Source organism: Typopeltis vanoorti, chromosome 3 (assembly GCF_054136105.1).
Source record: "Typopeltis vanoorti isolate ZY-2024b chromosome 3, IOZ_Tvanoo_1.0, whole genome shotgun sequence".
Taxonomy (NCBI): domain Eukaryota; kingdom Metazoa; phylum Arthropoda; class Arachnida; order Uropygi; family Thelyphonidae; genus Typopeltis; species Typopeltis vanoorti.
In genome coordinates this window covers 146,354,179-146,381,473 of record NC_143551.1, presented here as the reverse complement: position 1 = coordinate 146,381,473, position 27,295 = coordinate 146,354,179, and the positions used below count along the sequence as shown (strand labels likewise).

Here is a 27,295-nt window from a genome sequence, read left to right as displayed (position 1 = left end):
CACCATACACGCTCAAAATCATTTGTCTCACTTCCTTCCAAATTCTCCACTCTTAGAGGACATAGGTCATCACTTATCATAAGCAGTACTCCACCACCACGCTTTCCCCTCCTATCCTGACGAAAAATGCTATACCCAGCGACTTCTATTCCTGTTGTTATATCCCCTTCTGTCAACCACGTCTCAGTGATTGCAATAATTTTTGGCCAGGCTGATTCTATCTGTGCCCCCAATTCCTCTCCCTTATTCCGGATACTCCTAGCATTAGAATGCCATGTCATCTTATGCAACCAAACATTGTCTATTTCTCCTTCAATTTACTGATTTTCTCATTAGATGCAGCAGTAATAATGATTTTCAATATATAAAACAATGCAATATCTTCAAATTTGAGATTCACCATTGGGAGGATGCATACTCTTTAGTTCTAATACTGGAGGAGATATAGTATAGATAAAATGGTAGCAGTTCCATTGTATAAAGTCTTTCTTGACAATATTTGGATTACTGTGCTCAGATAAGGTCACTGGGATTTAAAGAGGATGAAATAACCATAGAGAGAGATAAATTAAAGATGCCAAGAAATTATGCTCTTAGTTTCATCCTTTATCTAAGTGTAAGCAAATAAAGTTTGCATGTGAAGTAACTTCACGACTGGGCTAATTATATATAGCAGCTAATGACTTCTTATCAATTACCTTAGTATCCCATAATGCAAAGCACATATCCTTATGGACATGTATAATACTATGCATTATGGGACAGGCCACTACTTAGACCAGTTTCAACCTTTATTCAGGTCTCATCAATGGGAGCTAGATCCAGAAGCGATACCAAGGTTGAAGTAATGCAGAAGTCATTTTATATACAAGTAGTCAAAAGGTATCATACCTTATTCCTAAAATACTCTGAATTAGAGATAGATATTGAAAGTTTTCACTTATTTATACTATAAATTAAATATGCCAAGAAATTATACTCTTGGTTTCATCCTTTATCCATGTGTATGCAAACAAAGTTTGCACATGAAGTAACTTCATGGGCTACTTTTATATAGAGGCTAATTACTTCACATCAATTGCATCTTTAATTTATAATATAACCAAGTGAAAAAAACTTTCAACATCTCTAATCCAGAGTATTTTAGTAATAAGGTGCAACACCTTTTGACTCACCTGCATGGAAATATGACTTCTGTATTACTTCTAACTTGGTGTCACTTCTGGGTCTGGCTCCCACTGATGAGACCTCAATAAAGGTCGAAACCAGTCTGGGTGGTGGCTCTTCCCATAATGCATAGCATTATACGTGTCTGTAAAGATATGTATTTTGCATTATGGGAAACTAAGGCAATTGACACTAAGTCATGAGCTGCTATATGTAAGTAGCCTAGTTGTGAAGTTACTTCACAAGCAAAAATTGTTTGCTTACACTTGGATAAAGGATGAATGAAATGAAAAATATAATTTATTGGCATCATTAATTTATAATATAACCAAGTGAAAAAAGATATGCAAACTGCAAAGTTTAGTGGACAGAAAATGAAAGATATGATTGAGATTTAACTGTTGCAAGCTATTTACTGGATTGACTGTGTGAAGAACAAGAGAACCATCCCTAGAAATTGCAAGTAAGAAAGTGGCTTTTTTGCATGGAATGTAGTGAAACCATGGAATGAATGCATTCCCTGAGAGGGTGCAAAGTATAAGCAATTAAGTTTAAAAATGCCAATCCTTGTGTTATTTAAGATGGGTCTCTCGTGATGAATTGTGACTATGGAGGTCCTGAATAACAATTTCAATAAAAGTACAAGAAATTCTCTAAAATTAGGAAACACTCGTTTACAAAGCAGGATACTTTTTACCTTCTAACATGACAGATTTTAGGCACAGTCAGCTAACAAATATCATGCAAAGCATCTAAAAATCAAGTGCTGTGGGAAGAGATGAGTATTTCAAATAGTGAAATTTATTTCCATCATAAGCAAACAAGAGTTCCATCTTGTTGGCATTCCTTAACTTTTTTTTTTTAATTCAGTCCTATTGTAGTCTTATTTTCCACTGCATTTCTCAGTATTACAGAAGTCACATTATGTTTGAAGTATCCAACTCTCTGTACAATTAAACAAAGATTATTATTCAAGACACTGACCAAGAACTATTTAAACAGTAATGCCCCTAGTAGGTGTATCAGGAGGTTAAATAAGGTAGGCATAATGGATGAATAGGTATTAAGTATTCAATGTGGAGAAGACATAATGGAGGCTGCATAAAGTGAATGTAATCAGTTATATAAGGAATATAAACAGCAGGCTAGGGTGGTAAGGGTAATTATAGGATAAATATGAGCAGAAACTGGTTAGTCCCACCAAGAAAAATCTTAGATGTCAATATGTGGCAAGTAAAAAGAGAAGAAATAGGAGGATGTTAGTGGATAAAAATAGCACTACTGCAGAAAATGTAGTTGAGGTACGCAATAAACAACTGATCCATTTCATCCTTGTGATGACATGAGGAACTGAAGGTCAAAGAGTAGAATGTATAAGAGGGATTAAGTAATTCGCTTAGAGGGATTTGCTTCGAGTTAAAAGCAAAGTATGATGACAAATATCGTGCGAATGTTGGTAGTAGAATGATTAGCATAATGTTTAGTCTCTTTAGTGCATGGACTCTGTGGAGTTGCCCATATAATAATATTAGTATACTAATAATAAAATGGAGCATTAAATGTAAATTTTCTACTCTGGTTAGCAATTTAGACAGCATTTCTTTAGGTTTGAATTCCATTGTAGCAGGGTATGCTACAATGGAATTCATGTAAATGTTTGTCAATACATTTAAGTAGATGATTTTCAGTGCTAAGAAAAGGTCAATGCATGGCTTACTGGATGGTGGTTGCTTGAAAGTTTGATCTCTAAATCAAGGTTTCCCAGAATTACTCAACTTTAGCTTAATCCATCGTGTTATTTGTTAATAACCTTTCATAAGGTCAAAAAATAATTCACATCATTTTGCTCACAAGAATAAGCTCATTGATATACAGAACAAACCACACACACACAAACTATATACACACACACACACACACTGAATTATATGAATTTTCTTCATTATATATAAAATAAAAATTAAAACAAAGGATATAATACAACAAATATCCTTTCAGCATAGCACTTTGTGTTAAAAATAGAATACAACTTGAAGACAAATATCACAAACTGTTGGATCACAGTTGTATCAAGATACTATTGATTTTCAGCCTTTCATGATTGGAAAATGATTACAAAAGTCATGTAACTATTAATTTCATATTCAGTGTTTGCGGATGATGCAAAGTTGGGACGAACTATGAAGAATAGTGAAGATGTTGTGACCTTACAAGAAGACTTGAATAAATTGAGTGATTGGGCATGGAAATTGAGATGAGAGTTCAATGTTGCAAAATGTAAGGTTTTAAAATTTGGAAAACAAAGATGGGATGCAGAATTTATGCTTGGTGAGAATATATTGTTGGAGGTAAAAGAAATAAGAGATCTGGGGGGTGATAGTGGATAAGAATTTGAAATTTAGGGGGGGACATAGCCAAAATTGTGAAGACAACACAAAGGCTTCTGGGAATGATGCAGGGGACACCGATGTGTAGAAGTAGGGAGATTCTTGTTCCGTTGTATAAGGCTTTGATTAGGCCACGCATGGACTATTGTGCCCAAATTTGGTCACTTGGTTTACAGAAGGATGAAGAGATGTTAGAAAGGGTCCAAAGGCAATTGACTAAAGTAGTTTCTAACCTCTGGAATTTGAGTATGAGGAAAGATTGAGAAGATGTAATATGCAGAATCTGGTGGACAGGAAGAAGAGGAGAGATATGTTAGAGACCTACAAGTTGGTAAGGGATTGTTATAGGATCAATGCTGGAGAAGTTCTACAGAAAATAGGAGATCAGGAAAGAACCAGAGGTCATCCCTGGAAACTGTATAAAGAGGATGTAAGGGGCAGTTTTTTTCATGCAGAGTTGTTAATGATTGGAATGCCTTGCCTGAGAGAGCGGTGTCTGCAAGGAGTTTGAATGTGTTCAAGGCATGGTATGATGAGCTGTGTGTGTGTGTGTGTGTGTGTGTGTGTGTGTGTGTGTAAAATAAAAGGACCTCTGAGATGAGTCTTGGGCAATAATAATTTTCTACAAACAAAATGTATATTTTTTTAGGGTACCTACCTTCCTTGCACAGTATTCCATAACTATGTATACATTATCTCTATCTTCAAAGTAATTATGAAACTGAACTATATTCTTATGATGTAAAGTTCTGTGAAGTTCAATCTCTTTTAGAATCTGAAACAACAACAAAAAAGGTTCAAGCAATACAAGACTGTTGAAAAGCTCAATTCCATAAATGTTTCATTTATAAATTCATGAAATAGCTTGTTCAAAATACAGCATCACATACACACATTTTATAAAAAATAAAATGCATTTTATAAAACCAAAGGTCAACTCAAAAGATATTGAAACTATGGGAATAGTTTGTTATAATGGATAGTTTACTACAGTGAATTTTCTTTTAACATATACAGGAGGAAAGTACTGCTGAAGATACCAGAAGAATTTAGTAGCAAATGTATTGGAGTTTTCCAAGAATCTCTTTTGTCCCTCAAGATCTCTTTTTTTTGGGGGGGGGGGGCATGTTAAGAATAGCAATATGTCTACCTAAAACATACCATGCATAATAGAATTAAGGTCAGAAGACCTGGCTGGCCAGTCCAAATATCTCCACTTGAAGATATTAGTGCACAAGCTGAACTTGATAAAGACTAGCATTGTCTTGAAGGATAAGTTCCCCCCCCCCCCACTGCACCTGCATACAGACAAGCATAGGTATCCAGGAGCTCATCTCTATAAGTTGTAGAATTCGTGGTTCAACTAGGAACCATGTACACATAAAAGTCAGTGCATCAGTCCAACGAGATGCTTCCCCAAACCATCACACTACCTCCACCACCATAAGAGTTTCTTTTATTCGCAGACTTAACGGAAATAAAGCACAAAAACCAAGGAGCAGAAGCAATAAGTGAATTTATTTCAATTACCGGTACATTTATTCTGATTAATCAATTTCAATATCCCACTTGGTCTTCGAAATCAGAAAGACATTTAGAAAAGTCGATGATCTTAATACTTCGAGTGAAAATTCAATGTTTACGTTACTTAAATGTAACGTTTACGTTACATTTAAGTAATGTAAAGCACCCATTTAACATTGTCCGTTTTGGAACAGGACAATGTTAAATGGGTGCAATGATCTCAGGTGCAAGTAATTCATAGAACAATTACTAACATTAAATCAGCACGTTTCATATTTTAGTGTTTCTCAAGAACATACTAAGTTTATAAAATGAATGTATTTTTGAAAAGTGGTATTATAATTCAATAGGGAAAGAATGAAAAAAAGAAGAATATTAAGTTGTAAAGCTAAAAATTATTTTGAAAACATGAACATTGCTGATAAAAAATGTCAGTTCAACTGCAAGGAAACTGTTTTGAATTTTATTTACATAAATGAAAAAAAAAACTATCACAGTTTATTTTTTCTATCGCCTTGTTTTTCTCTTTAAATCTCAGTTGGAAGTAATTAAAAAAAAAATGGTGCAGTGAAAATAAATGCACATAGAACATCACGAAGATATAAGGATGAGAATGAAAACATAATACATTGTGCTTCTGCCCAAATTACTTTTCCGTGTAAGAAAGGAAATCTTCACAAGCTAGATTAGTTTTTTTTTTTTTAAAACTAGTAATACAGTGAATGAGTCGGTAGAAGAGGAGGAAGCCTCAGCCGAAATCAAAAGACTAATTCATCAAAACTTGATTACTCTGTGACGTAATTCAATTTTAAATTCCATTTGTAAATTAAAATAGTATTTCAAAGTTCAATAAGGGGGGGAAATTTTTCAAGATGTTTATTATTTATTTCGAATTCCTCCTTATCCCTCTACACACACGACTCTCGTGATTACAATGAGTAAGTCTCTGGGTACTGGAGCTGATTTTTTTTTTCTCCAACTAAAACGAAATTTAAAAATAAATAATTGCAAACTTTTGATAATCTGATTTTTGTCACAAAACCATACTGCCCAGGTTTTAAAATTTCCAAAATTATATGTTCTTCTCACTCCTACATTTAATTTTTTTTTTAAGCTGTAATCCGTCTGCAATTAAACGTAAATTATGAAATCAATTCCAGATGTTTGAAAATCTGTCCTATCACTACAAAAATATCACCTTAAGTACAATAAAAAAAATTTAAATAAAAAAAAAACACTGTAGTTCTTCATGCGAATATTTAAGTTGGATAACCGTAATTTAATTTCTATTACCGTTTCGCAAGCTGTCAAGAAGAGTTCACTTAAATCCTTTTGCATGAAAAAAGAAAACCACTACTCCCTGCACTGTAGAATTTTGTATCACTCCATTATGATTTCAACTTTGCTGAACACAACAACCAATATTTTACACTCTAAATCGATTTTAATAAATTACGTGGTTAGGTGTTAATTCTGATTTTATCAGAATAAAAAAATTGAAATGGGCGAATGAAGATAAATTTTTTATAGATGAAATGAAAAAAAAAAAAAAAGAAAGATTTTTTTAAAGTAGCAGTACAAAAAACTTATCCACATGCACATACATATATACAAGTATTTTACCTTGGGTATAATAAATGTTAAAAGATACCAAGCTGTTTTAAACCTGGTTTTACTCCATTTCCCAAGTAAGCCAACAGACAAACAAGTCAAGTTTGCACCTGCAAGTCTAGCTGATCCTGCACGTAGTGCAAGACCAAGGCAACTCATGGTAAAAGTAGAATAAGCTCTGATCACTAATCTTAATATATACCCTTAATGCAAAGCACATCTCCTGGAGGAGATGTATGATGCTTTGTATTAGAGGCAAGGGGGCACTACCCAGACCGGTTTCGACCTTAATTGAGGTCTCATCAGTGGGAGCCAGGCTAGAAATACCAAGATTTTAGTAATGCAGAGCTTATAAGTATTTTACCAGAAAAAGTTACCGGTCTTGCACTACGTGCAGGATCAGCTAGACTTGCAACACTTGCAGGCGCAAACTTGACTTGTTTGTCTGTTTGCTTACTTGGGAAATGGAGTAAAACCAGGTTTAAAACAGCTTGGTATCTTTAACATTTATTACACCCAAGGTAAAATACTTTCTACATTTATATCTCCTCCTGAGAGTTTTATTTAATAAGGTTAAAACACCTTATGGTAACTTGTTCTGGTAAAATACTTATAAGCTCTGTATTACTAAATTCTTAGTATTTCTAGCCTGACTCCCACTGATGGGACCTCAATAAAGGTCGAAACCGGTCTGGGTAGTAGCCCCTTGCCTTGCCTCTAATACAAAGCATCATACATCTCCTCCAGGAGATGTGCTTTGCAATATTAAGATTGGTGATCAGAGCTTATTCTACTTTTACCATGAGTTGCCTTGGTTTTGCACTACGTGCAGGATCAGCTTGCAACACTTGCAGGCGCAAACTTGACTTGTCTGTTTGCTTACTTGGGAAATGGAGTAAAACCAGGTTTAAAATAGCTTGGTATCTTTAACATATATACGATGACATTTTTGATGCTAGTTGTGGCTGAACAAGAGTCCAACCCTCAGGGGTTAACTTCAGCGTTCTGTTTATAAAATCATAAAAATCTATCAATGAATTTTTGATAATTAACAGACAGGCTATTATTTCTTTTAAAAAGGAATATAATTTTCCCCTTTAAAAATCGATTTCTGATTTTTCAGGCTATTTTTTCTAGAAAAGAGGATAAAATTGAAACATTCACTAAATACTGGGATTTTGAGCAACTGGGAAAAAAAGTATCAAGAAAGAAGATGTGTAGAAATAACGAAACTATTACAATTGCAGTAGACTTCAAAATCTGGTATGAACTATGTAAGGCAAATTAAAATAACCATTAAATGTTTTTGTCTTGCTTTTCAAATATATTTGAGTTAAAACAATCCACCAACGCCTTTTAATTCCTCATAGGGAGTAAACTAGGACACTCGAGCCTTATCAAATCTTTGGAGACTGAAGGGTAATTAATTTCTACCATTAGTTAATTAGATAGCCTACGAGGGTGGTCTGAAAAGTTCTCGGCCTCGATCATAGATGGCAACAGTATCGGCAAAATTTTTTTTTTACCCCTAAGTTGGTACATATGTCAAACATCCATGTGAAATTGCAAGTCATTCTTATAAAGCAGTTTGTTTTTATACAGCTGTCTGAAGCAAAAGTGTTGTACTTGAAATGGATAAAACTGAGTATCGTGCGGTTATAAAATTCTTTGTAAAAGAAGTTTTAAGGCCAAAAGAAATTCATTCTAAGTTTATAAAAGTTTATGGGCACTCTTCTCCTTCGTTTTCGACAATTAAGGCATAGACTGCCGAGTTTAAAAGTGGCTGTACCAGCCTTGAAGATGATCCACGTGAAGGACGTCTAAAAGTGTAATACCACCAGAAATCATTGATCAAGCGCACAATATGGTATTGGATGACCGGCGAATCAAGGTGCGTAAAATTGCTGAGGCTATAGGCATTTCAAAAGAACGTGTAGGATATATTTTGCATGAAAAATTGCAAATGAAAAAGCTTTGCGCAAGATGAGTGTCCGCTTGCTCACAGCAGATCAAAAATGCACTCGCATGAAAATCTCTGAACAGTGCTTGGAGCGTTTTAACAAGAATAAAACTGATTTTGTGCATCGATTCATTACTACGGATGAGACTTTAATTCACCATTACACACCAGAATACAAGCAGCACTCAAAACAGTGGACAGAAGCCGGTTGTTCAGCGCCAAAGAAGACAAAGTTGGTTCCATCAGCAGGAAAGGTCATGGCATCGGTGTTTTAAGATGCTAAAGGCATTTTGTTAATTTTCTTGAAAAGGGTAAAACAATAACTGGGGAATATTATTCCGATCTTTTGACCAGACTAGACAAAAACATTCGTGAAAAGACCCGGTTTGCAGAAGGGAAAAAAAAATCATTTTTCATTAGGACAATGCACCTGCCCACAAAGGTGTTTTGGCAATGGGAAAAATTAAGGGCGCTGCACTATGAATTGTTGGAACATTCACCCTAATCCCCAGATTTGGCTCCCTCTGACTTCTCTCTCTCTTCCCAAAACTAAAACTCTTCCTCGCTGGTCAGTGTGTTTCTTCGAATCAAGAATCAGGATAATGGCGCTGGAACATCGCTGGAATAAATGTATTAGTCATAAGGGGAATTATGTTGAAAAATAAAAATAATTTTGAAATTATAAATTCGTTTTTTCATTGTTAGGCCGAGAACTTTTCAGACCACCCTCGTTAAGTCTACTACCGTTTTTCAACAACCAGTTGAGTACGGCATCAAGTACCGTCTCTGGTGATCCCCGCAGCAATATATTACTATTTGAAATAATGTTGGTTCTTCGGTCTAGATTTTCTTAACGGAACGAAAAAAAAAAATCATTTTCCGGAGCAAAAAAAATTGCTGGCCCATGCTAAAGATCGACTAACTCAGGAACCAGTCAAAAATGGGTTTAGAAAAAGTTCTAGTTGGCGACTAGAATCGTACTTAACTCTTTCTTCGCCCGGCCTAACGCTATGGATAAAAACTTCACTATCGCAAACGTTTCTCTATCTTTGATATTTTACAAAATCAAGCATTAAGGATCGAAACGTTCCATTAAGAAATATTGATTAAAAGCAAAGTAATCATTCAAGACAATTTTCAGATTTTCTTAAACGTCTAGACTTACTGAAATTAAATCTTTACATCTTATCCAGATGATGCTTCAAACGTTTAAACAATGATTTTTGGTACTTAGTGTCCAATCCTTGAAATGAAACAAATTAATCCCAGAAATGGCATATTACAAAAGCCAGGAACATTGTACAATCATGAACTATGTTAATAAAGAGATTAACATAATAGCCGAATATAGTGAGATTGTGTGAATCTTAAGGGAAAAATCCATTGCTTTCGTAACCGTTTCCAAGGTGATGTACACTATAATGAACGTTAAGGATTAAAGACCTGTTACCTCTTGAAGACAAATGTAAAAGATTCCAACTGCTCCTAGAATAGCTGAACATCTTCATTTCCTGCTCGAAAATGAGTGCGTCTTACAACAGCGAACATTTGCTAATGGTAGCTCGCGCCATTACCTTTTGCTAACTAACGATTTTCCTACCTACTAGACACTCGCAAGAGCAACTAGCAAACAGACCATAAATTTATTTGCAGGAGGGATGTCTCACGAAAACGCCTAGTCTTGGGGAGGATGTATGAAATGGGACCACGGTTTCTGCCATCAAACGATTTTGTAATCAGATTTACAACGCTTAGCGATTACCCAGATTTTTTTTTCTCCTTTGCTTTTCTCAATAATAGTCCAACAACCATGAATTAATGTGGGATATGTAGTAAGATGGGTTTCAATGCTAATCACGATTGACAAGAAAATAAAAATATTTTAAAATGCGAAAGTTCACATCTTAGATAAGGAGTGGACAGTACCCATAGAATTAAGAACGGTTGTTCTATTTAGATTATTTAAAAACAAATATGTACAATACTACTTGGAACAACTTCAAAATTCTCGTAACACATTTTGTGTTGAGATTGTTACCCAACAACTTTCAGCGAGAATAACTGGTATTTTCGTAGTCCCTTTATAACACGTTCCTTGGGCTCACTCTAGGGGACGTCCGAATTATAGCGTTTTTCAATCTAATCATGCTGCTAATTTGATCTTAACGGGATAAGATAATCAAAACTGTGTACTCTCACACCATCTTATGTGTTCGACGGCATATTCTGTCTTATGTGAATCCCATCTATAAAAGGTTGTAAACTTATCGCACATTAGCAGTGTGGATGGGCTAAATCTGGAAATCTAGACCGAGCATGGAACTTTGCGAACGAACGGAGCAATGGTTGAAGAATCGAAAGGCTAATCCATACACCGAAGGATGCATGGCTTTACTAAGGATAACTGTTTATACAAAACGTGATGGACGTGAAACGGCTTGTCCTTTCTTCATTATTCACTATATCTAAGCTCGGTTAATAGCATATTAGCTGACAGTACAAAAATTGAAAAGTTAGCCCCTGCCCCTCTCCTAAATAAGGAATATGCAATTCGGGACCTTCCCACACGCAACGTGTTGGAAACCTTTCAGATTATTATATTATTATTCGTGACACCTCCAAGGAATCCGAAAACTCATCGCGGGAGGACACCTATTGTACGACTCTCCATCGCTACACCGCACCTCTACCACCAATCAACAACATCAGCGGCATCTACTGCCCACCACCACAGCTAGTATTTTTTGTCTGTAAATTGCGTGTGTTCGGAAGGGCCGATTTGTCTGTATGCGGGATGAAAAACCCTAAGAACACCTAAGTTCGATTCCTGTAGTCATGACGAGAATCGAACTTAGGTGTAGACAATTCAGGAAAAGTAATGGACAGAACTCAAGAAAATATCCATAGTTATGTACAGATTCATTGTAATTGCACAAATGAAGTATACCAAATAATTATGCAAAAATAAGTGTATTCCTAAACCAAACTTTCTTTTAAAATAGATTCGTTTCATGACATTCTTAGTTCCGATCTCAGGAAGGGACACTGCCTTAAATCGATGCTTAATTTGGAAAAAAAAATAAAAAATTTTCCAAACTAAATTTGAAATAAATTTAAAATAAATTTGAAAGACAATTTTTTTATGTACAAAATACAGGGAAGCCCAAACATTTCCTGTAATTATTTTATTTATGATTTACATTTTTTCCCGTACATCCTTGTCTGACACCAGACAAGGATGTACATTATCCCCTCTATTAGGATCACATTATGAAGGAAACTGGTATTAAACCTGATATCAAAATTGGAGATATTAATGTCAGCTCTTTACTTTATGCAGACGATGTTATACTTCTAAATAAATCTGACAAAATTGAATAACTGTTGCAATAGATATGGTATGAAGGTCAGCAATAACAAGACAAAGACAATGAAAATAGGCAGAAGCATTGAAGGTATCAACTGCGTTGGGAATGGAGAACCTATAGAACAAGTAAAACATTTCAACTACTTAGGCACGATTTTCAGTGAAGATGGTAAATTAAATGTGGAAACAGACAACAGAATCAACAAAGCTGGTATGGTAGGAAGTCAATTGAATAAATTTATATGGAATAAGAGAGAAACTGGTCAAAACACTGAATTAGCTGTATACAAGACAGTATTCAAACCTATTTTAACTTGTGGATCTGAGAGCCAGGTTAGGAATAAAACACTTGACCAAAGGCTGGAGACCACAGATATGAGAGTCCTGAGAAGGATTAGGGGCATGAACAGATGGCATCAATGGCAATATCATATTAAAAACGAGGATATTAGGAAAGAACTTGACATTGTTAGCATCAAGGAATGCGTTAGCAGAACTAATCTCAGGTGGTATGGTCACAAACTGAATAGACCAAGAGATTAGCAAAGCAAGCGTTCTCTGCCAGGTTGGCAGGAAAACGACCCAGAGGAAGACCAAGATATAGGTGGATTGATACGGTAAAAAGTGCCTCAGACGATAAAAATAAGATCTGATAATGTTGGAGTCTTGACAGGTAATACTGATTTGGAGGAAAATTGTAGATATGAGGTTAGTAATAGTGTAAATTTTTCATGTAGTACTATCATATCCTGTACACCCCTTGAGGGTATATGGCAGGAATTTGATGCGTCTTTTTTTTTTTTTTTTTTTTTTTTGTGAAATACGAAGCGGATGTGAAACATACAAATATAGTAATAAATAAATGCATTACTAGCTAGAAGTAACACATAGTTCCAAATTTTGGGAACCTCTTTCCTCCGGAGTACATTCGTACTCCATTGGTGTAGATGTTCTAAACATATCGACTTATGACCTTTTAAAGCAGCTGAAACTAACTAATAAAATATTTGAGTTTAATTTTCATGGTCGACTGACTTTGCTACTATCACTGATTTTTAAAGAATGTCCTTCGCATTCTCCCAACGCTACTTACGTCATTGCTTTGTTTAATATTAATAGCGTATTTACATTAATTTTTCGATTTAATTACATTTAAGAAAGGAAAATCGGAAAGCTATGACAGTGCCGAAAATTCGTGACAAATTAGAATAAAGCAAACTCAATTATAGAAGAATTGAATGAAGCAGAGATAACTGATGTTTATTCATTCCTTTCGTTTACTAGCCAGGATCAGGAAAAGCGAGGCCATATGATTGTGTTAAATATACGTTTTTCTTCCTACAGTAAATAACTTATGGAATAAAAAAACAGCAATCACGAAAACTTACGTTAATAAACTAGACTAATAACGTTTACAGGTGGTCAACATAACTATTATAAATTACAATAAGAAAAGCAAACACTGCAAATAAAAGAATCTGATTTTTATGTCATTCATTTAGGTGAGTCATGCTGCTTGTATATTTGATAGGATGACTTTATATCTGTCTTCGTCAAATGAAATTTATTATAGCCTCCTTGGCATGCACATTTTTTCCCCATTTCAAAACAATAATAAGAATGAATGGTGTAAGATGGACTTGAGCATAAAACATTTGAGAGTAATACTGACATCGCCACTAAAAACGAAACCAGTTATTTTCATGGGTACATCCCGTTCGTCGTTATCTCAAAACTATTAAAGAAAAACAAAAATAAGCACATTTTTCTAAGTAGTAGTAATATTGAAAATCTGCCTATCCATGGCCATAATTAAGTTCATATGCCAACACTATTTCATGAGTCATAAAATTACAAAAATATAAAAGTTCAACAGTGAGAAAGTTGGACTAACCTTTTCCATTTGATGGGGTTTGGTGATCCTTGATTTCGGAATAATCTTTCCTGCATATACCTTGTTTGTTGTAAGATCTGTGAACTCGTGTACTCTAGCAAATCCACCCTGAAGAAGAGGGGGGAAAAAAGACAAATTTTAAACTTATGCGTTATGTCATGTGAGATGAATTTGTGGATAACCAGAAATGCATCTCAGAAATGAAATTAATGTGCATTTATTTCAAGGATATTGTCCTAAGTGAACACGATAATCGTAAGCCCTCCCTCTTCAACATCCTACTTCGGTTAAGAGAGGCAATCGCAGTAGCCTTCATCCACCAATTTCACGTATGTTTTGTTTATTAATATCGAATTCCACAAAGTTTCCAAGATTAATATTTTATGTTGGTTTAATCGAACCATGGGGTGTCCATTAGGTTGCCAACATGCAATGTCGCTCTTCATGAGCGAGTTGTCCACAGTGGTTGACTAAAGATGAGGACAATCCCTTAATTTCTCATCTTTACAATGATTTTCTGAGCCCAATGCGATCTTGCATACTAAAGTCTCAACTGACTCAAAAAGTTGCATGTTTGGGATCTAAAGCAGGAATTATAATTATCTGATCCTTAGCTAAACTAACGATATTAAAGGAATAAGTTTATAAAACTTTAATGTTCATCGAACCTATCAAAAAGGTTGTTAAACTAATAGTACATTTCATGTGCCCAGGCTAAGGATAAATTGGAATGTCAAATGGCAATATGCGTTATCCAAATAAGTACGTATCCATAACAGATAAAACGTAGACTGTCACAAGATCCTCTAAATTATCTTTTGATTTAGAGATTTAAAATCAAAAAACAGATGCAATGTGATTATATCACTTCTTTAGTTAGGTTGAATATCTTCCTCTGCAATTTTCAGTTCGGAAATGGATGCATGAGCTACTAAAAATTTCAAATCATTACCAGTCAAGAAAATTGTACAAGTTGGCGATTTACTCCTATGTCTAATTTAATGATAAAGTAATTAAGGCAGTGTATACAGATAATCGCTTTTACTTAAAGCGATTATCTGTATTAGACAAAATTTTGTTTGAATAGTTACACAAGATCATTGCACAAAAATCAACTAGTGAGCAGCTAAATATATTTTAAAATACTGGGAGCATAACTTTTACAAGACGGACAATATCAAAATACGAGATTAAATTTATCAGATGCACTTCAATATATGCACGGTTGAGCAGCGAGATTATCACTAAAAAGGTATATGATCATAATCATGTAAATTTAAAGAGGAACCAATTCAGCTATGCACAACTATTCAAGCTAACAATGATAAAAAATAAATTAAAAGACGAATTTAAAAAAGACAAACTATACATTTAATAAATGGTAAGCGCATTTTGTTGTTTGACTATCAAATTAGAAATCAATCCAACCTCTTGAAATTATTTAAATTTAAGTATTAATATTGAATATAATCACCATGGAAAGAAACATTTCTGTAATGTCGAAACTGTACTTGATGAGATATGCAATTGGTACAAGAAACGGCCAACAGAAATCAAATATTGATATGACATCGGGTTCTAACAAAAAAAAAAAAAAGTAACTACCGAGTTTATTACAAAAACGTGTTTCTCCAACTTCTCCGATTTTCAGAGATCTTATTCATAAAAACTGAAGGAAATAAATCTAACAGGCAACTGACTAGGAATACGAAATAAGAGTGGAGTACATTCCAACTTCATGCAATATTCATTAGCTAGCGCCGATGCCACTATTGGACCATGTTATTCAGTCATGCAAGCTAGTACCAGATTAACGGTGAGCTCTATTCGTCCGACTACACAAAACAGATGGAGAAAAGGGATTGATAACACGTTAGGAAGAAAAAGATTAAAGGCATTGAGAATAATGTTACTCTTCTCGTTTACAAATGAAGATTTTGAATTTTAGGATAGGATAGAGCAGATCCAATACGTTCTATTAAGTTCGGTTGCACCTTATATTGCATTTCCTTGAATATTCAATTAGTTTCATACACTTCGAGCGAAACCATACGCTTATGGGAGCTGTTTTTTTTTAAACAGAAATAGTGAATTGATATTATCCGACCACTTAGTAAACTGGCTTTTCATCCATCTATATACAATTTCATATCCAACAGTCGCTGTGTGCGTGTAAACCGATTTTAATGAAGCCTCATTTCAAATGGAAGTTTGAAGGAAATTCATTTGCGTGATCTTGGGAACAAAGTTATTCATCATACTCCAAAGGAGTTACTTAGTAATTACACGATAGCAGTCTTGAGGTGTGAATGCTAGAAACTAACACTGGTGTGTAATTAATTGTATTTCAAGAAAATACATTAATTATATTCAAGGTATAATAAGCACATACGAAATGTAAGTGGGAGGGTATAAACACTGCGAGAAAGATCCATTTTGTCTTGGTTATTCAATAGAAATTGCAATTCAAGTGAGAACTCAAACGTCAACTAATTAACGTCGCCCATTACTTAACTGCCTGAATGTCGATATTACTTACTAGAAAGGTGTCGAATTGATTGTATATTTGCTCTCTGTAAGCGTTCTGTTGCGGACTACTGGTTTAATCTGACAGTTTAGGGAATGAAAAAGATCATGCACAGTTGTTTCTACAATTGCGACTGAAGAAACTGGCACCATGGTTAAATTATTATTCCTCACCCTTGCGTACTTGGAAAAAAATATATACACGACGTTACAAAAACATTTCAGTATAATGCAATTATATTTATCGTGATGTGTAATCCTAAAAATGCTCTAATGTCACTTTTCCTAAATGGGCTCAATCTTAGCTTTTAGTGATCTCTATCCTCAAACCTTTGTTACATTGTTTTCTAAGCAGTTATAAACTCAAGTTTGTTGTCGAGTAATTTAACCATGGTCTTTCCGTTGTTAAATACATAGGTGGTTGCACGATCAAAAACTCTTTACTGCAACACTACGTAGATCATATGAAATAGTACTTACAGTAATATATTATACCCGGCAAGGTGTCGCACAACTCGCCAACTCAGAAGTTCGTCGGTCATCCCCCGTAGTATTGAAGTAATCGGAAATCGATATTCTTAACGCCTTTGAATCGGAACTCTTATTCGAATAATATATTTCCTATGGCGATTCGCTTAAAGACAATGTATACCAAGCCACATTACAATAGTTAACTGAAATCCCAATTTCAACTAACTTCCGGGGGAATAATAGAATTACGTAGTGGAAATGTTTTGTAAAAAAAAAATCATGCTTTAATTATTCGTGATATTCTTCTCGACCAAACTTTTACAGAGTGCCCCCGATTATTTTATTTTTATTGGCAGTTTCCTTTATTGCAATTTTCCTCCTAATTGTTTTTAATTTCCCAAACCACTTTCTTCCTGCATTCCCCACTAGGACATAACATGCTGAAATTACGTATGCAGTATTCAAATACTCAAGTAAACTTTCCTCCTTCCCTGTTTAAATCATGCTCGGTGCGAAAATGTTCGCATATAAATATCAAGAACCATTTTAAAACGAGGGATTATATTTCACAACGACAAGCATCGGACACGTATCGATTCTGCGCTACCCAAGAATGAGCTAATAACTTTCAGGACCTAAAGTCAATCTCAAAAACTGGGAATTATGAAGATCGATGTAGCCCGAGGTTGTTTTCCCTCACAGGAACGATAAGGTGAAATCATTCAGTAAGATTTGTGTGCAGGAATGACTTTTTTTGCTATGGTACGACAAAAATGATAGACATTAACTTATAAATGCTGAGGTTGATTCATATTATATTAAACATTATGACCAAAACTACCTACTACAACAAAAAGTCTACGAAACTCAATCTGAAGCCATGAATCGAAGAGCGGAGCAGACAGAAAAGGAAAAATCGAAAGGAGAACATTCAAAGTCAAATAGTAAACGTTAGCTATAATTTACAAAAGTAAAAAACGGACTCTTAAAATAATTCACATTACTAAAAATAAAGCAACAATTTATTAAATAAAATATGCACAAACGAGAAATGCTGACAAATTAAAATTGTCAAATCTTTAGCATTACTGAGTGCAATCAAAAATTCCTTATTCTCCTGAATAGGAAGGCGTTAAATCGAGCAAGAAACTGTATTATGTACTTCATTCTTATAACTATAGAGCAGAATTAATACTATAGAAGGTCTGTTAATTTCTTAGAAAGTGTTAAATTGCTGTTTACTCCCCCCTGAATATTCTATTTATACCCCAGTTTAATCATAACCCCTCCTTCACAAGGAAAGTGAAGGATAAGCACATTTCAAACAACATCGAGTGATAAACTATTTCGAAGTACTTTTGACAGCTGAAATTTCGAAGCATCCCGCCCGAACGATCGAAGATTCAGAGTGTGCGGTGAATTCAATTAATGGATGTGTACGCATTGGCACGAAGTCGCCTGCTGCAAATAGCGCCTGAAGAGTTACAAGGCAATCCACTTTGACTATTTATCGCATGTTAGGCAATCTGACAGAGGTTGGTGTAAAGGTACTTAAGGTACCACTTAACAAAGCGAGCAATTATTGCCTTAGTAAAAGCGAGATACGCTGGAGAGTCCAAGTCGTACTTTGTTTGCTAAGTTACCAAAAAAGATCCTATTAAGATCTTTGTCGGTGAGCTACGAAGTGGAAAACATGAATAGAAATTGGAGTGTGTGCAACGAATAAATATCTACTCAAAATGAAATCTTAAACTGGACTATGTACTCTAAACAGTTCAGAAACATTCTCAAACGAAAGCCCGAAAATAATTTTAGTTTTGTATTTCATGTATCTACATGTCTGGTGTGGTTTACTTTTAAATATATTTTGTGGATACTGTTGACGGACATAGTAATGTGGGTAATAACCATGCCATATTTGATATACGTTTGAATTTTAATATAGCTGATCCAAAATATCTTACAAAATTTATTGGTTCTATCGTTCAATGTGTAGAAATACATTAATGAACTTCCCTGTATGTTAAAAGCAGACGACTTTTTTTCCTCCTTTAGATTTTTTGGGTTTTTATTCCCTCTATTCGGTGAGAAATAAGGAATCCTCATACAATATCCACTAGTTTCCAAAGCATCGGGTAATTTATGGACGAACCCTCATCACTTTGTACTAATCATGACCGCAGAGTATTCTCTATGGCAGTCAGAAGAACCTTTTAAACACTACTTGAAATCCAGCGAAGCTGCAAGAAACATTTTCTAGCCATTTAACTAAAACAAAGATAACCAATCTCAGATGCGGACAATCATACTTGTTTTAAACAAGGTAACGTTGAAAAAGTGCAGAGTACGAATGATCGGTGAGACCGCAGTGCTAATAGAAATAATGATACAAATATTTACAACTGATGATTGTCATCTTCCTTTCAGGATATTACGTCTTATCGTTCTCACCACCTGTTTAGTATCTTCAATCTTTTTCTTTGTTCATATTTCAGTTTGTTTTTTTTGATAATTATTCGGTCACCTTCCATCCACATGATGAATCCATTTATTTTTATAAATGAAATTTATCACTTTTCTCTAGTGTATTCTGATGCTCTCCGCCACCCCCCCCCGCGCGCACACACACACACACACATTGTCCAGAGTTCACTTCCAAAAAATAAGTTTAGTTAAAACACTGAATATTCTAATAATGTTATTAAATTAAGTTTATGTTTTCGATCTGTTTCTTCAACGGTACCGATAAGATAATTAAAATTAATTTTATTGGTTTATTATTTAAAACTGTTTTGCTTCTTATTGTTTACCTTCCTTTAAATGCCACCATTATTTGATGACAATCTTGTTAAGTACTAATTGTACTTTGAGTCAGCAATTAATATTGGATCCGCACATGCTTTTAATCAATAATTTGGTTCTAAATGTATTCTGTGGTATTTACACTGCCACATTTCAATAGTTCCTTAATCTATATATTACAAGAACTGGTGACAAGCGAAATACCTGCCTTACACCTCCATTTTTTTTTTTAAATCTATTCTGTAGTTATAGAATCGGTTTTTAAAATGTTATATTTTCATACATATTTCCAAATGCTTTTAATTTGCAAGACTAAGAGGATAGAATGGATCGTAAGAGTAGTAAAAAAAAGTCAAAAGAAGTATTCAGAGATATTAGTATGTGCAAACCAAGGAACACAGTATACTCTGAACATGACAAAGTATAAAAGTATGACTATATAGTAACTGTTATATAAAAATGGCCCAAAAAGTTCATACGGAAACTTCATTTAGTTTAAAATACAAGTAAATATTCTCATAAGATATCATTTAATCTTTTTGAATGCCTAATGTGAAGTTGCAGCTTACAGCAGTTAGAGCAAAGGATTAATAAAGTATTTCTCCTAATTTTAAGAGGCATTCAATTTACTGAATATTATTCAATCTAAAAATTAGAAGCATTCAGAATAACTTGTGAACTGTGAAAAGACAACTTTAATTCCATCTGACGAAGGAAACTGTTATATAGGATTCTATAAACGAAAACTAGTCAATGAATACCGTTGACATACACTCTTCACGATCCTAGCTACCCAGTCGTTCGTTAATTTTATGTCGACAAAGAAAGGCTCTTTAAGGAACTCTCAGTCAGCGTCAACCCAGCAATGAAACAAACGGCTAATCCTATTAATAAGCATGAGGTAGAAAATACAAACTGCGATAGACGTGCAAGCTAAATCGATAGGTTTCTAAATAAAACAGGTACACAGAAGAATGTACATTAATAACTTCGAAGTGTTTAAACCACTAAAAGTGAGCATCGAGAAAAGAAAATGGTTAAAGAATGTTTAAGGAAAAATATCATGTACTATAAATGAATGTAAGCCGATCTCTCACTTGGAAACTTTATTTTTTTTCTGCAGAATATTTACTATAATTTCTATGAATTGAATAACAGCTTCTTGGAGAGGGGAATTCTCGGTACAGCCCTGTGGATTTAGCGCTAATGCGTATTCTTTCATTGAATACCCGAGCGTATTAAATGCGATTCCTAGAAAGATGGAGTAGTCGAAAGTAAGCAGCCACTCGCTGCGGTGATCTGAAGTGCCAGTTGCAGCAGCACACAATATCGGGATGTAGCAATGATGCAGTCATCCATCATGAGTAAAGCACTACCTAGCGATATCTAGCAGAACCGCTATCGACAAGTTTCTTTGACAGTAACGCATTTTTACCTCAGGAGATCTCGGTACGCCTGAGCCCGAGACTTGCTGACCTTTATAAAGTGGTTTTTGTTGCGTACAAGAAATAGCTTGTAACTTCCGCAGCTGCTATTTTTTTTTTTTATATCGGTTTCTCTCTCGCGAATGGCAACACATCTGAAAATGTCTGCAACCTTAGGGAAAAATCTCGATTTATACGTCATGGACGTCTTATCTCTGTTTTCTACCTTGAGGCTTTGTCATCTTTCGACTAGTTTAAGAATGCTTTAGGTGAATTAAACTGTTTACGTGTGCAAAAGGAATTTAATATAACTTTTAGTGCTGCGTATCGATTATCTAATCAGCATCACAATTTTCGTAATTCCTTAAAAAACGCAATTTTCTTGCTAATTCAGCATAGTAACTTGATATTTATCAACATGAAACGGCTGGTGTTAAATACATGGGATTTAGAAATAATTCATATTTTAGTTAAAATAATTGTCAACGATACTAACATTTAACTGTATTATTAACAAGCTAAAACATTTACACTGAGTAATAAGTTCTGTTCGTATATGAAGGGAAGGGAAATTTGCTCTTCAAAAGTTATATTCAAGTCAGCTAAGGAAAAGAAATTAAAGTACTCGTATAAGAGTACAATTTCCACAACCTGAAGTAAATTACGCTTCATACAAGTAAAAATAGTTAATTGTAAAAATAATCTTTGTAGAGATAAATGCATTGGTTGATATTACTATATCTTTTGTAATGAAAGCACTTATAATTAATAACATCGTGTGATATAAATTAGCATCGCATTTCTGAAATCGATTGTTTAATGATTATATCGAAAGCAAATTTTATTATCAGCAGCCAATGAAAATATTACCGTTACCCCTGTAAATGTGCTTTCTCTGTATAGGTGACTAAGTCTCCAGTAAAGCTACTACCTTGGTTCGTTGAACATATCACATAATATGAGTAATTTGTCAATAGAGATGCATATAATAAGTTGAGTCTTTTTGAAAGGGCGCTAAATTGCCAGATATTAAATTTAGTCCAATTTATGCGCGATGTTTTTGAAAGTCGATGATTATGTGGCACATTAATTCACAGTTGACTTAGCATCATGTGATTAAAGGAATGCTTACCTACTGCAAGATAAAATTTGAGATTAAGGGAATGTTCAGTATCCATAGTGGATAAACTACAGGTTTCAGTCTCCTTTGTAATTAAAGCTTGATCGTTCATAAAGTTTGGATATCAGATGACTTTTGCTACTTGCTCATTTGGAAGTGATTCTGACTTTTAAATGAGAAATCTGAAACCGATCGTCTTGTTGGAAAATCTACACAAGCTATCGACACGTAGGAATGAATCAGATCAGCACACGTTTCTAGAATTGCTCTCTTCCTGAGGAATATAACCTGGATCGAAAGTAACAGATTTAAATTCTAATAGTGGCGAAAAACTGTTTAAATGTCAACTGTTATCATTAAGAAATTTTCTGGAAACCGTCAGGGAACAAGAAGCGAAAAACAAATACAGATGAGAGAATACAGTTATCGCTAAGAACTACTGCAGATGTATATTATTTGTACAGGCGCAGAAACAGCAAATTCGTTGCGCGAATTAATTATTAGCGTTTACAATTATTAGCATTGTTAGACCACCAAAAGATGAGTGGAGCGCTATACATTTATTCTCTTTATGTGAGTGCAAGATTGGAGATTACTGAGATGAATCACACAATCAAATTAATAAATCTGGGATAATTTAGGAAATAAATTTTCCGTGAGCCAACAGTTCTTTAAAACTAATTAACTCGCTTTCTGAAAACTTCAAGAAAACGTCCTTCAGAGAGTGAGAAAGTTAGGGAGGGGTATGAATGAATTAATGTCAAGAATGAATTCCGTGTGTTCAGAATTATAGCAAAGCAATTCTAGTATTTTGTCTGAAAATTGCACGCATTCTCAGGGAGGTTTGTTTCATGAATTTAAACGAAAAACCTTCACTTCCTTCCACATGAGAGGAAACCCTCGCTTCTACATGAGACGGGCTAACTAATTTTGCCTGAAAAAACTCTTATAAAAATATTCAAACTAAATGAGGATTTAAGGTCTTTTTAACCGAAAGGTACAGGTCGCGTCGCCCTAGCGACTGCACTACAGAAGCGTAACTTAACTGTACGAAAAGGCGAATGATCATACAATTTCTCCTAACGTTACTTTTGAGAAATATGTGCAAGTTATGACAATACATTGAGTTACACCACTGTTTACCAAAATGCCCTATTGTACTCCAAGTCTCTTTTTAGACTGAAGTTCCTTATCACAAATAATAGAAAATGAGATGCATGTAAATATTACAGTTCGCATATCTCCAAGGTTACCTGTAAATATCTCAAGCCTGAGTGAACTTGATTTTGGTCTTTGCTGCCGCAATACTAGTTACGTACTTGAAGCAACTGTTTTCCAAAGCAAACCAATAAGTCCCAGAGACCGCATACAACTCTTCCATCTTGGATCAATAAAAGTGCTTGTCACTAAACGCCAATAAAAGATCTTGAAATAAATATTCTATTATGAATCTCTTGACTGTTCGCATGAAGTATTTTTTAGAGAAGTCTTTGAAAAGTTACTTGAGTTTTGAATATGATATACGCACTACTTTCTTTCTTGCAGTAACGAATTTTATAGCGATTCACACCTGCTACGAAACATGCACATTTTTCAATTTAAATGTTTGGTATGTTTCGTCAATCACGTCAGATAATGGATAGATGAGCCAGTGAACGAATTGTAATATAATGTCGGCTTTATGTGATGAATGAACAAAAATATTTCAATGATCCTCGAAGATGTACTGATTTCATTTTCAACAAGTCACAGAGATAGACGCGTCTGCAGCGGGAAAAAATCCACTAAAATTGTAGCAAGTGAATCAAATTAGGTAAATATTAGCACTTGGCATTAACAGTGAGCCATTGTAGCTCGGTTTGTATAGACTGAGCCCTATGAAAAAACACGAGTTCGAATCCCATCTACGACGTGAGGAACCTTTATCAGATCTTTTCAAATGGTGAGGTACCAGCCTCATGCGAAGATAGCAGGTTTTTCCTCTCTGAAACTCGTGTTTTTCGTCTCTCAGAACAATCAAATTGGCCCCGTGGATACAGTTCTATAGACATAAAATACCCCTTTGGGGGATATGCAGCAGAGGAATGGCAAACCGGCTGCATTTAAAAAATTGCCTGAAGCCCCTAATCAGAGGATAAATTACGGATGAAGAATGGATTAATATTTGTGTGATGGTTTTTAAATGTCCAATTACTGTGCGCCTCTAAGGAATCTAAGATAATTAGAATAAGTTACAGAATTTATGTAACTCAGGAATGTGCATTTTTCTTAATGAAAGCTTATATTTTTATGAATTTTGAATGAGATTATATACTTTTATACAATATTCAGATAAAAAAAAATGTCGAGTTTTTCGCCTGCATTTTTCTGTTAGAAAGTTTGTGACGTAAACTTTTGTGATGTAGAATTTCAAACATCAATATACTTCTTAAAATGTTCTGTCAGAATATTACAACTACTGTATGTTACATCCAGCCCGTGGATGAGCTTGCACTGCTAGCGCCTATACACTTCAAAGAGAGGATGGGGGGGGGGGGAGTCGAGGAAGTGATCCTTCTGGATCGATAATACAGTTCTTATGGCTGACTTGAGATTACTACTAAAGACTTCAGAACAGGTATGAAAGTCAAGGCACTTGTAATACTAATGTATAATTTAAGCACAGATTCTAGTTCATTTCCTTCAATTCAGAAAGTTCTTTTCTTATAAAAATGAACTATGAACAATTACTAACAGTTTTGTTCATAGTTCATTTTTACAAGAAAATGAACTTTATGAATTGAAGGAAATGAACTAGAATCTAGTTCATTTCCTTGTAGATATCGCCAATGTCGTAAGTACTTTAATTTTTTGACTATATTTTCAATTAATTAGTACCGACGCTTTATTGAAAAAAAGGCGCGATCATAGCTAGCTAGAAATGCACAGTATCGAATGGGCACATATTAATGTACATAGGGTATTATTTCCTTTCACTATCGGCGCTGCTCGTGTGATTTTCCCATTCATGAAAACGTGTTCTCAAATTTTCTGTCCGCGCTTTCGTGAAACATGACGTTGAGGAAACAAAATTTCGGTACTAGTGATACACACAGTGCGTTAAATCATGTAAATAAGATTGATTTTTTTTTTATAATGGGATCAAATCAAGTGACCTAAGTTGGACCTAAACTCGGAACTTTTGAAAATGATAGCGTGAACTTTTGAAAGAGAATGAAAATGTTCCAATTTTGTTATTTCTCGCTGATTTATGCCACCTACAATATTGGTTTCCATGCAACACTAAAACGACTGAAACTTTAGTACTAAGGCGTTTTTAAGCACGCAGTGTCAAGTTTTGACAAATATACTCATAAAAACGCACACTGCAATAAAATCAGGACAAGATATATCATAATATTAAACAGCTGTTGAGATTGTATCATTTTTCGATGTATAATTCATGGTTTCTATGATGGGATGCCTATTACATTATGTAACATCTCAAAAGGCATCAGGGGAGGGCATTCTACCCTATACAATTTACTCTACAACTTAATCCATCCCCACTACATCGCCCATTGCGCACTAATAGTATGTGTTAATTACGTGTTATCTGGCAGATTTGCCGGTATAAGGGTGAAAAACCCTGCTGCCTCCATCAGATCCGCTGTCTCACTTGCAACTGAAAGTCAACATAAGATCCCTCTTGCGATGAGAACCAGGTCTATTCCAATTGATGACCGCATTGTTCTTCCAAATGCGCTGTTAAGGCTCTTAAGACAAGCACTTGTGTTTATTTTTCTTACAAATATAATAAATTATCAATTTTAAAAACAAAAATTAAAATGTGACAAATTATATTTATAAATAAAAATTATTCTGACAAGGTCTTCTTTGCAATTTTTAATCATTTGTTGAAAGGAGCCGCAAAGTTTAGGTTGCTAATCGTCTAGCCTCGATATCATCTCATTAGCTTAGCGTGCTACTGATCGATGAAGCTTGCATAGATTGTTTATCATTAACTCTGCTTAGTGAATACACTGGTGGTATTTTACTTAGTTCGGGTAGTTACCATTCGGCTGTTGGGAAATATTACTGTTACCTATTGACTATTCAAATGTCTTCTGAAACTACTTATTTCTGGATAATTTTCTGTAGTGTATTGTTCCCTAATCTAATCTATTATATTAGATTTCTGGTTATCGAGAAGCTTTTCCTCAAGGACTACCAGGCTAATAAGATAGCTCCGTTCCGCTGATGTAAATATCCGTTAGTTCGTGGAAGGAAAAATATTTTCGTTCATTTGTGCTTTGTATGTACAGTACGTGTTCTTCATAACTGAAAGCGAACAACCTTCATCTTTGTAAGTAACCTAGTTTTATTGTATGAAACAATTTAGTTTAAAGTTAAGTATATTTCCATTTTTATTAAATTTAAGTACTTTTTTTGACTAAGTAAGAATGTTTACAAATAAAATGCTTTAACTATGCAAACACTAAAAGTAACTTCAGAAGAAAAGAGCCTCAAAGACTTCAACAGGCGTAAATCTTGTTAAAGGGAAGGAAAATAAGGTACAGATGTCAAGCTACAAGGAGCAAACATTGCTGACTTGCTCGACATTTCAATTTCTTATTTTATCTTTTCTTTTAACAAGTTTAAGCCTATTGAAGCCTTAAAGTTTCAAAAGTGAATTGGGTTTTAAGAATTACCGCTGAAGCAACAGCTATAAGAGCAGTCTATTTGACTTGATTTCGTGTCTTCTGTCGAGTTTGCTTGTTTTGTAGGATTAAAAAACAACGTGGAAGTTTAATTCCGAAAATTACATTCAGATAAAAAGCCCTTAACGGTTATTTGCATTTTAGAATGATTTCAATCGAGTCTTTCCAACCATTACTGATTCAACTATGTTGGGAAGTTCCATCGTGATGGAAAGTTTATATTTCCTTAGGTATTTAAATTTAAAAACATTTCCTGTCTTCCTCCTCATGAAACTGGGAAAGTTAATAGCTCGAGTTTAATAGTTCAAAACACTTCAACACACTAACAGACAGAAGATTTCT

The 27,295-nt window shown here is 34.5% G+C and overlaps 1 protein-coding gene across 2 annotated transcripts in view; it reads right to left on the bottom strand.

Annotated features, from left to right (window-relative positions):
* Positions 1–27,295, bottom strand: part of LOC150108639 (serine/threonine-protein kinase PLK2-like) — a 321,698-nt gene that overhangs the window by 148,471 nt on the left and 145,932 nt on the right. For both annotated transcript variants that reach the window (XM_090416098.1, XM_090416097.1), the window contains exons 3-4: positions 13,911–14,018; positions 4,213–4,329 (exon numbers count right to left, since the gene is read on the bottom strand). In XM_090416098.1, the coding sequence (XP_090272224.1) occupies positions 4,213–4,329; positions 13,911–14,018 (225 nt within the window). The remainder of the gene's footprint in view (positions 1–4,212; positions 4,330–13,910; positions 14,019–27,295) is intronic.